We start from the raw sequence: 12,391 nt of genomic DNA on the forward strand, positions 1-12,391 counted from the left end.
ATCCAGAATTCATTTAAATATCTCATTGGTGACATGCAACAATGCAGAAGTGTGCTATTTTCTGTCAACAGCAAGCTTTTCAGCCCTAAACACTTAAAGCAGTAATAAACCCAAAGCCAAATATGTAATATATACCAATCATTAGATGTGGTGGCCATATTAGTATTTTTTAGGCTCCCATCCCCCCCTTTGTGATCTGGCCAGTAATACACCTCCTGTATTATACAGACACCACTCTGGATGAAGGAGCACAGAAGGCAGATTTGGGCAGCAGTCAGTCTGAGGGGAGGGTAGTTTTATATCTGAGATTGTCAGTCTGAGGGGAGGGTAGTTTTAGATGTCTTAGAAGATTTAAATATACAAAAAAAATGTAATCCAAACTCCAGCTAACACTTTCTAAGCAGTTTTTTTTCCTTTTGGGACAAAGGTTTTACATAAATAAATAAAAGCAAATAATTTTAAGTACACTTCTGCCAGTGTTAAATGGTCTGTTTCATTCTTGTAACACCAAGACAGCATGTTCTTTTGAAAAACAACAGACTTACTGGCTGGATCACCAGATGAAAAGAGAAAAAATAAGGCTTAAAAAAAAGGAAACTAATAGCGTCATCACATGTAAGAATTCTTAAGCCACAATATAATAAATGTTTGGTTTTGGGCTTAATACTGCTTTAAAAGGGGAAAACAATTGTTGCACTAGCTGCATACATAGGAGTACTTACCATGAATTCCAGACAAGGACTAAGCAATCCCTGGCACTCGGTACATTAAAGCTTAATTAAGATACAGATGAGCACTTCATGAAAGACTTGCTTCAGGTTACGCTCTGACACGTTTCAATAGATGTGGACTAAAGCGTCTATACAGGTTTGACGCTGCAATCACAGTGTACTGCTCTTCTCAATAAGCCCTTCCGTCAGAGAAAGTTTAAGGTGGAACTACACTGTATCTGAGCACCACAAACCAAAAAACTATTTAATTCATGTTTAATGTTCAAAGTAAACTCTTCCATCCATTTATGCATTATTTTGCTGAGAAATAACTTTGAAAAACAAGCCCTAGCATTTCTGACAGAGGCCATCTTAAGTAAGGGCAGATGGTTCATGTAGCACTTACTTCCTGGAATACATCTGTCCTTAGCTCAAGCATGAAAGGAGGTGGGTATGCTTAGCTGAAAAAACCCTCCTCCCCCCCTGAAGACTCCTGAGATGTATGACATAATTTGCCTAGGCATGGAAACCAGGGAGTAACTGGAGAAATGTTACAAAAAAACATTTAAAACAAGAAAATATGATATACTTTCCTATCTATTTACTAATGCTAACAGCATAAGGAATAAAAATAGTCAATGTTGACAGAGAGTGAAGTTCCACTTTAACTGTCTCAAATGAAACACCGGTATTGCTGAATGCATGTCTGTATTTAACATCTTAATGCTTGTTATATATGGGCAAATAATTCCACAAATCTACTAAGAGTATTTCCCTCCTTGTAAGTCAGCAAGGCAACATGGGTGCAATCCAGGACATCATGTTATAAAGATCCAATAACAGAATACAAATATCTAATTACACTGTCATAAAGAGATATTTACATTACAAGTGAGGTATATTTCTAGTTAGGTCTGCTCAGTTTTAGAGAGCATAAAGCAGCTGACATCACACAACATTAACAGGTATAGTACAGGTTTGCTTCTTACCGTGATACTGTTCCGCTGTCCTTCTCCTTAGATCCTCCAAACTCTCCTCAGTGTCCGCCCATTCCAGGACCAGCCTTCGGCCATACAAATGTGTACTGTGACAAAGAGCATTAAAAGCCCTCTGTATTGGGGGGAGAGGAACTGAGCATTAAAATAAAGATCAGTGGCTTTCCAATTATACAAAAGTGAAAACTGAGCCTTTAGGAGGTCTAGGCCTGTGTTAGAAAGTATAACCAGTACAAGAAACCTTAAATTTTAATGTAGTACAATGTCTAGTAAATTATAAAATACAACTTGGCTTCTAAAACTCAGATTCCAAAATAAATTATTGCTGCCTGGAGCCTGAAAGTGGCATGATCGTGTTGGTTTATGAAGGCCAAACTTCCTATAATAAAAGGTCTCAATATAAGACATCAACATAAATTAACAATTCTTGAACAAACATAGAATATTCACTGGTGTCCACAGTTTCTTGGTTTAAAAATTAACAATGGCCCTTACTTGTGTGAAGGCATCCTATACTAAAGATACAATACAGGGAAGTCTGGTTGAACACATCTGGAATCATTGCATAAATGCCAAGTGGTGCTTAGCCTGGAAGCAATTGTGCAGCAATATATTCAGTATGAAGGATCAGGGTGCAAAAAAGCCCCCCAAAAAACTCAAACATTAAACATGAGGTTTGTGTTATAATTTAAATTAAATCCCTTGGTTTTCAAAAGTCATTTTCTGCCATGTATAAATAATTAAACAAAACTGGCAGATTTAGATCTCAAACAGTATGTTTTATAAAATCATATCCTTGGAAAGCCATTGATAAAAGTATTGTATATGTATGTACCAAGTGATTTTGCCATGTTAAAAAGCATTTACTTTCTTGCAATCCCCACAAATAAAGGTGAACACAAAAGTCAAATAGGTCAAGGACGCAAACCATTATTGCACACTGATGTCTACAGATTTAAAGGAAGCCATTCTTTCTTTCATGGGTCACAGGTTGCCTTTGCTTGTATCTTGTGTCAGAGGTAGCCAAGGCTGCGGCATAACAGATTTGAAGACAGAGACTGGGTCGAGACACAGTGTGAGCCAAATATTACCAGAACTGAGAATGTAAGAGTACAAATGAGGATGTAATTGGAAGGTCTTGCTCAACATAAACAGCATCTAAACATCACCCCCCTCTGCCTGTTTATTTACACAGATGCATCACTTGTTAATTGAGAAACAGGCAGTGTGAAAACAGCTATTTAGGGGGGAGGGGGGAGTTTGAGAACAGGATCCCCATGTCTAGAGGGGAAAAAAAAGTGAGGCACAGAAGATAATGGAAAAAAGCTGCAGAAAAGACTAGCTGAGACACTGCTGTATAAAAAGTAAGAGCAAGGAGTGGGGTAAGACCTGTGTGTGAAAAGCACATATGGGCAAACGGTAACTGAGTACTGTTAGTTTGCCAAGAGTCTCATTATTCTCATCATTTACTGAAAGTGACAGCTAAAGCAGAATTTTACCACATTTGTATCTACAGCCATGTAAATCACTGTTTGAGAACCATGCCTTCTCTTGACCTCTATTTTCTCACCTTAGCATCTTGTTTAGTTACAAAGTCCACAAAGCCAAAACCCCGATGTGCTCCTGTGCCAGCCATCTTCTTTGGTAGACGTACAGTCTTCAGTTCTCCGAAAGTGCTGCATTGAGGGACAGCAATAGATGTGAGAATCTGACACTATATTCCAGCAGTCTAGTACCATTTAGAGCACAAGAAACTAAATCCTTCTTAGTTTTCTTCTCTTAAAGTTACCCTTTTTAATGGTTTATCATGTTTTGTAACCTAATTTAACCTGGAATTATGAATAAATGTAAAAATAAAAATAAACTCTCATAAGCTTTAACATGTTAATGCAGTTTCAAGTCATTTTCAAAATGTCTAAACCTGCAGTTTTCATTTAAATTATACATTGTGATCCTGCCATAAAAGGTCAATGTTATGTATAATCTGACTTTCTTTTATTTTCTGTAGATTATAAATAAACAAAACAAAGCTGTTTCAGACAAGATCAAGACAAAAGGCTCCATTCACATCTGAGTGTTCCAGGAATGCACAAGAAATGCACCAAACTATGCACTGCATAGATCTTAATGGCACCCCAAACACGAAAAAAAAAAACAAAAACACGCCAAGCTCTGCACTCAGGAATACTTCCAAAAATCACTGTGAACAGTTCGCTGTGTCTTCCAAAAATGCAAGGTAAATCTCTATCATGCAAAAAATGCCATATCTGAACATAATCCAGAAATGTTGCCGTCTTCTCTGCAACAGACCATTTTAAATGGGTTTTGGCCCAAAGGGGAAAACTGTTCTGTAGTCACATAAGTCAAAATGTGATACTCATTTTGGCCACCATGGGTGCAGCGTTCTCTGGACTAAAGAGGAGAGGGACCTTAGGCTTGTTATCTGCACTCAGTTCAAAAGCCTGCATCTCTGATGAGATGCGGGTTAATTAATGCGTATGGAATGGGCAGCTGGCACATCTGGAATACACCATCAATGCTGAAAGATACTGTATATCCTGGGTTTATAGCAGAACATGCTCCCATCCAGACATCTTTTTCAGGGAAGGACTTGCATATTTCAGCAGAACAATGTCACACCTCATACTGCATCTACGTTAACAGCATGGCTTCGTAGTAGAAGAGTCCGAGTACTTTTACCACTTGAAAATATCTAGCACATCTTGAAATGAGAAAATAAAACAAAAGACCCAGGACTGTTGAGCAGTTAGAATCCTATCAGGCAAGAATGGGAAAACATTCCTCTACCAAAACTCCAGCAACTGGTCACCTCAGTTCCCAGATGTTTACAGTGTTGTTACAGAGTGTTTTGAGACGTGTTGCTGCCATCAATTTCAAAATGACCTTATTTTTTTCCTAAATAGGTACATTTCCTCAGTTTAAACATTTGATATGTTTTCCATTTTCTATTATGAATAAAATATGGGTTTATGAGATTTGAAAATCATTGCATTCAATTTTATGTAGATTTTACACAGTGTCCAAACCTTTTTGGAATTGGGGTTGCATTTAGTTTACCCCGCTCATCCTTGGCGCCTAGACAATATTGGCGTCACTTTCTTTTCAATAAAGGAGATGCTGAGTAGCCCAGATCTCGCTAGAAGATGTTACTGCTCTGTTCTAGAGAGTCATTTTACTAGATTTGGGCTCTTTTATATTTCACCGATTCTTGTCAGGAGGATAGTGATGCATGGAGTGCAAGTCCCAGTTTAAAAAAGAGGCTCCCTACAACATTTTTTAGGGCTTTTAAAGATGGACACAGTGCAGACGTACATTCAGCACCCCCATGAACACAGTAAGCATTCACTTAGTGCTTGATGCTGTCCCAGGTAATGGCACAAACTATAGAATCATGCCACTTTAAGCAGATCTATACCAAAACACGTGGTAAATATTCTTAAAATGCCAAGTGCTCCCTTTGGGGCATTAGTTTGTACAAGGCATTAGGCCCTCTAGGCATGGGTGTCAAAATAGGGCACCTAATATGCAGTGCTAGCACTCCCTGATGCCCTCAGCTAAAACAGCACAGTAAGCTGTACAGCAATTTACACACCAATGCTCAGCAGCTTAGTACAGATTTAGCACAGGTACTTAAAAATTGTTGGAAGACTGGACCAGATGTTAAGCATGCAGAGAAACTCAGAAATGATATATGATAACAGCTTTGTCTCAAATATCTTTGTCTATAATAAGATATAATTAACAGGTTCATTACATAACACAACTCAAGTTTTTAGGTTTGCTGGCCCTTTAACTACCACGATTCCCCATAATAAAGCAGTTTTCAGAAGAATATATGAAACATTTTTCTTTGCCCTGCTCTCCCCAGGTCTCACTCCCTCCTCTACCTATAGTTCATGCTACAGGCAATAATCCTGTTACAGAAAAATAACAGAACGAATGTGGGATGCATTAAATCCTCGCAGGAATGTTTTTCTTACAAGAAAAGCCTTTACTGCCCCAGACATTAAATCTTGGAGCCAACTCCTTTCAGAGCCCCCCCCCCCCCCCCGAACACCTCAAAAGATGCTATCCCCCACGAGATCTTTAAAAATAGTGTTTAGTCCACACAATGTGTCTTCAGTGCATACCAAGGACATAGAGAACAACAAAGATAGTCAAGCATGAACACTGCAGTGTTGCCAAACAGTGACATGAAAAAAGACACAAGGTCACTCAGTTCCATTGGGCACAACACTACACACACTGCACAACACAATACACAGATATTCACAATCAGGTGGTAATAAGATGACAAGATGTTGTAACATTACATACAGCATACTAATGTATGACTCTCCCCACATATACTTGCTCAAAGCAGAATTCCAAAGCACATTCAATACATACAATACCACAGCTCCCCCTGGTGAAATTTTTAAATTACACCAACACAGAATAAAAGGCTTACGAACCTGAACAGCTCTCGAATTTCCTTAACAGTAGCCTGGAAGGGGACATTTCGAACCAGAATCTTCGAGGTCTTCTGTTTTTTACTTATCTGTTTCTTGCGATCAGTAGACACCTTTTCCCTGCAATTAGCAAAATATAGGCTTTTTATTACATGTAAACTCTATACTAATAACTACTTCTACAATATATTTTAAAGTGGTTGTAAACCCTTACGTGTACCCAATGAAGTGACTAGCCTCAGATGATCCACAGAGATAAAACAAATCCTCCTGCATAAGTTGTACCTATTATTTGCAGCCATTTGTCCTGTACAGTCTTTAAAAACTCAGAGATGAAAAGGATTTTTCACAGACTCACTCAGCAGGGGGCAGGGAGCTACAGTTACAAACTGTACAAGAGCTCTGAGAGCTTATTAAAGGAAAGTGGTACACCCCCTTCACAGCGCACACAGGAACAGAGTTGAGACTGTCAATCACAGGCTGTGTGCTGGAGCTTCCTCCCAACACTTTTTTACTTCTTGGTGTCAGGAAAATTTGTCACAATTCACCCATTGACAAATACGCATCTTGTTCAGATTTCATGTCAGAGGTTTACAGCCACTTTAAGCATTAGAGTTACTGTTTTATTGTCTATTTATCAAACATGGAAAATCTCTTTAGGTGTAAATGTTTTCCCTATTTATTCAATATTATTCAGTTAAAAAACAAAGAGTGCAAAATCATCTGAATGCAGTCCTGTTTAATTATAATGCACTTTCCAAGAATAAAAATATAACTGGCATCTCTCAGACTAGCAAGAGATCTCCTATAGAGATAATGTACTTCACCAACTGTGACTTGCAGCACTCATACCAGCAGTATACCCTTAAGAGTTTAAGTTCAAATATGTTGTTAAATAGACCCCAACTACACCTGTAATAGACTTCTGAAAATGTATGGGAGAGTAAATGGCTGTGGAACAGTTTACATTGAAAATCTTGTTTTAGTGACAAAAACAAAATATGATTTTTGTAAAAAGGAAGTCTCGCACATTCATGATGTGCAAAAGAGGACAGTCTGGGGGGGGGGGGGGGAATATATCTGAAGCTTGAACCAGATAAAGTTGCAACCTCCACCCAGGAACGAAAAATGTGAGAATAAAAACAGCAGGTGGCAACCTAGAAAGGAGAACCAATGCCTGATGCCAGAAGAACAAGAAAACAGATAACCAGTGAGGAATGTCTTGACAGGGATGAAGGACACCTATTCATAAGACCATAAGCTTTGTAACTGGTTTACCTGATCCATCCAAAAGGGAGAAAAAACTGAGCAGTCTACAGGAACCAACTAGTACGACCAACAGAGACGCAATACTGAGAATAAAAAGTTCACAGCCTGAACAGTGGTCAATACAGAAAAGAAGCTCCTGTTGGAGGGCTAGTGCTGGACTGAGGAACCAAAAAAATTGGATGTTTTTCTATATACGTGTAAAATCAATTTCTTGGAGTATATCAAGAGCAGGCTATTCGTGACTATGTGGGTTTTATGCCACCTATAGGTGAATGGACACTGGCTGGCTAATCAGAGAAGTCCCCCCTATACAACCCCTCCTACACAGGAAGTACTTTAGTTTTGTAGCAAGCAATAAAATTCCAGAAAGAGGGGAGAGACCTCTGTGTCCTGTATGTACTCCAAAAAATGGATTTTAAAAGGTAAGTATGTAGAAAAAAAATCCAAATTTTCTTTATTGTACATTACGGAACATGTGGGATGTCCTACAACAATTAAAAAAAAAAAAAAAAAAAAAAACTTTGAGAGGTGGGTGACACCATATTAGCCACCGCCATCAATCCCTTAGGACCTATTCAGCCATTCATAATATGCTGCAGCCAAAGGCAGAATCCACCGTGGCAGAACCTTGTAAATGTATGGACTGAAAACCATGTAGCGGCCTTGCAAAACTGAGCAACTGACACCTACTGGCAGATAGCCCAAGACAAACACTCTCCTACTAGAGTGTTCTCTCAGCCAAAAGGATGGGACTTTAACCTTCAAACCATGGGCTTGAATCATTAACTGGCAGATCCAAATGAAAAATAGCTGACTTGGATGCCACCTGCCCTTTCTGGGCCCTTCTGGCAACACAAACCAGGATTCCTGACCTGTGTTCTTCCAATTCAAGTAAATCCTGTCCATCTGAAATACATCCAGAGTAGGCAGCGTTCTTTCCCCTGCCGACTGTGGACTAAGAAAAAATAAAGGCAAGACACGGTCTTGATTTAGGTGAAAACTAAAAACCACTCTAGGCAAGAAGATGGATGAGGACACAACAGCATCCTATCATGATGCCATGAATGGCTCCTTATATGAAATATTTGACACTCTTCCTGCCAAAGTGGTAGTAACCAAAGAAGCCACCTTTCAAGTCAAAGGATTAAGTTTCTTTAGCTGGTTCAAAGGAGGCCTCTGCAAGGACAACCAAAGCTGCAAGGACACAAGGGCAGCCTGACAGATGGGACTGTCCGTGTTATACCCTGCATGAAGTACCAATCAAAGAGTGAGAACAAGGGTCTCTGAGAAAAAAAGGATAGAGCCAAAATATGACCATAAATGGTATTTAAGTTTAATTTCATTTCTCCTCCTGATTGGAAAAAGGAAAAAAACCTTACAATCACACATTTCCGGGGGTGCTACTTCCTGGCCTCCCACCAGGCAAATAAGATTTACAAGTCCTGTAATGGAAGCTCACCGAAGCCAGCTTTCTAGCACTCAAAAATGCAGAGAAAATAGGACCCAAGATCCCTCGACCTTACCAGACCTGGCATTAAATAGCCAAGCCTTCAATCTTAGCAATCGTAAACAGGATACATTATTGGACCCAAGACAATAGGTTTGGGTGGACCGGAAGTGTCCAAGGACCATTTCCTGCCAGATACACTATGGCTGTGTATTAAGCTTTCCTGGACTAGGATGGGCTACCGCTATTAGTGTTACCTCCTCTCGGACCCTGCATAAAAGACATAGGCAATAGTTGAGTCGGGGGAAAGCACAGATTATGGGGAACTGGTGTTACCAATGCATCTACCCCAATGCCAGTGGGACTCTCAACATAGACACAACCTGTTTAACTTGTTGTAGAACCTGGAAGTCAGTAAATCCACACTGAGAGTTCCCCAATGCTGGCAGATTGCTGAGAACGTCTCGGGATGCAGGAACCATTCTCCCGCTATCAGCCGCTGACCTCAGGAGGAAAAAATAAAAAACCCTTGCCAGTTTCCTATACCTGGAATATGTACTGCCGACAGAGACAGCGCATGCTGTTCTGCCCCAGCAGAATGTGGTTCACCTGTTCCTGAACCGTATAACTCCTGCTGCCGCCCTGGTGGTTGATATACGCCACTGCCGGACCGAGCCTGACCACAAACCGGTGCAATCGGTTCGTCCAATAGTCTAGAGCAAGGTGTACTACCTGAAGTTCCAAGACATTGATGGGCAGTATTCTCTCCTGTGGAGACAAAGTTTCCTGAACTGTAGCCACCTTTAAACCAGCCCCCCCAACCAGAGAGACTGGCATAGATGATTACTATCTTCATTATCACTGGCAGGAAAATTACCCCTTCTCTAGATACTGAACAACCACCAATTCGGACTCTGCAATACCCCGGGGACAAAGTCCTCTGGCAATCCAATGCTTGGACTTGATCCAGATAGAAAGTTCCTCTACAAAAGACCTGGAGTGGAACCGCACAAAGGAAACCACTTCAACATAGATACCATTGCCTCATGCAGAGATGTACTAAAAGGATACCTTTTGCTTCTTATGTTCCACTTTAAACTTAAAACCAATTGCTCCCTGGGCAATGGAACATTAAGGTATTCTGAGACTGACATCACCCCCTGTTCTCAGCAAGCCCAGCACCAGGGCAAAGACCCTTGCAAACACTCAAAGGGCTGTGGCCAGCCCAAAGGAGAGTGCCCCAAAACAAAAAAAAAAAGTCGATTTTTTACTGCAATCACAGAAACCCTCGATGAGCGTAAAAAAATTGACACATGAAGATATGCATCATTGAGAACTATCTCTTGCAGAGAAGCCACCACTGATTGGCCTGATCCCATCCAAAACAGAAGGACGTCTAGACTTATGTCTTGTGCCTTGAGACCTAAGCTAGACCTCACACCCCTGTTTGGTTCTGGGCCTGCGAACCCGTCGAGTGTCTCAAATCACCTCAGAGACTGCCCTAGCATGCTCTGCCCGAGATACTACTCAAGACACAGGCGTCTCAGACTCTGAAGGGGAAAAGAATACAACACCTGGTATTGCCAGGCAGTCTCCCCTTCAAATACTAACCAGAGCTGACCCTGCTTAGCTTCAGAGTTCAGACGAGATCAAGTGCATTAAGGGTAATGCAGCCACAGTCCATTGCAGCTCCACCACCAGGAATAGCTGCAATGGCAGACAAACACAGCGGCCTATATACCCCCTGACACCAGTGGTTTATCATGAAATGCGAACACCACCAGACGGTGTCTGGTCATGCAGCTTCCCCACAGGTAATACTCACACATCATCCAGCCATAGACTGCTCAGTGTCCCTGGTATCTCTTTAATGTCTAAACCGCTGGAAACAAAAGGGAGTACACCCCTAAGTGAAAATGTCCAAATTGGGCCCAAAGTGTCAATATTTTGTGTGACCACCATTATTTTTCAGCACTGCCTTAACCCTCATGGGCATGGAGTTCACAAGAGCTTCACAGGTTGCCACTGGAGTCCTCTTCCACTCCTCCATGACGACATCACGGAGCTGGTGGATGTTAGAGACCTTGCGCTCCTCCACCTTCAGTTTGAGGATGCCCCACAGATGCTCAATAGGGTTTAGATCTGGAGATATGCTTGGCCAGTCTATCACCTTTACCCTCAGCTTCTCTAGCAAGGCAGTGGTCATCTTGGAGGTGTCTTTATGTTGGAATACTGCCCTGCGGCCCAGTCTCCGAAGGGAGGGGATCATGCTCTGCTTCAGTATGTCACAGTACCTGCTGGCATTCATGGTTCCCTCAATGAACTGTAGCTCCCCAGTGCCGGTAGCACTCATGCAGCCCCAGACCATGACACTCCCACCACCATTCTTGACTGTAGGCAAGACACACTTGTCTTTGTACTCCTCACCTGGTTGCCGCCAGACACGCTTGCCACCGTATGAACCAAATAAGTTTATCTTGGTCTCATCAGACCACAGGACATGGTTCCAGTAATCCATGTCCTTAGTCTGCTTCTCTTCAGAAAACTGTTTGCGGGCTTTCTTGTGCATCATCTTTAGAAGAGGCTTCCTTCTGGGATGACAGCCATGCAGACCAATTTGATGCAGTGTGAGGAGTATGGTCTGAAACTGACAGGCTGAGCCCCTACCCCTCCAATCTCTGCAGAAATGCTGGCAGCACTCATACGTCTATTTCCCAAAGACAACCTCTGGATATGATGCTGAGAATGTGCACTCAACTCCTTTGGTCGACCATGGCGAGGCCTGTTCTGAGTGGAATCTGTCCATATAAAACCGTTGTTTGGCTTTGTCCACCATGCTGCAGCTCAGTTTCAGGGTCTTTGCAATCTTCTTATAGCCTAGGTCATCTTTATGTAGAGCAACAATTCTTTTTTTCAGATCCTCAGAGAGTTCTTTGCCATGAGATGCCATGTTGAACTTCCAGTGACCAGTATGACAGAGTGAGATCAAGAACACCAAATTTAACACACCTGCTCCCCATTCACAACTGAAACCTTGTAACACTAATGAGTCACATGACACTGGGAAGGGAAAATGGCTAATTGGGCCCAATTTGGACATTTTCACTTAGAGGTGTACTCACTTTTGTTGCCAGCGGTTTAGACACTATTGGCTGTGTGTTGAGTTATTTTGAGGGGACAGCAAATTTACACTGTTATACAAGCTGTACACTCACTACTTTACATTGCGGCAAAGTGTCATTTCTTCAGTGTTGTCACATGAAAAGACAGAATAAAATATTTACAAAAATGTAAGGGGTGTACTCACTTCTGTGAGATACTGTACGTAGATCAGTAAGTAGCCCATGTTACATCATCATTAACCCCTTTCCGCCACCACCTCCCGGCCCTTTAACCACCTCAATACCGGGCACTCTTACCCGCTCCCAATTTGCAGCACTCTTGCACTTTGCATGATAATTATGCGGTCATGCAACGCTGTGCCCAAAGTAAATTTTT

General features: G+C 41.4%; 1 protein-coding gene across 1 annotated transcript in view; it reads right to left on the bottom strand.

Annotated features, from left to right (window-relative positions):
- The window catches only part of RBM19 (RNA binding motif protein 19), a 109,768-nt gene that overhangs the window by 19,571 nt on the left and 77,806 nt on the right, over positions 1 to 12,391 (bottom strand). Inside the window, exons 21-23 of the mRNA XM_089691232.1 lie at positions 6,181 to 6,297; positions 3,276 to 3,381; positions 1,700 to 1,820 (exon numbers count right to left, since the gene is read on the bottom strand). Coding sequence (XP_089547358.1) covers positions 1,700 to 1,820; positions 3,276 to 3,381; positions 6,181 to 6,297 — 344 coding nt within the window. The remainder of the gene's footprint in view (positions 1 to 1,699; positions 1,821 to 3,275; positions 3,382 to 6,180; positions 6,298 to 12,391) is intronic.

The sequence above is a fragment of the Staurois parvus genome, unplaced genomic scaffold, assembly GCF_062004578.1.
Source record: "Staurois parvus isolate SC_StPar_1 unplaced genomic scaffold, SC_StPar_1.0 ptg000556l, whole genome shotgun sequence".
Lineage (NCBI taxonomy): Eukaryota > Metazoa > Chordata > Amphibia > Anura > Ranidae > Staurois > Staurois parvus.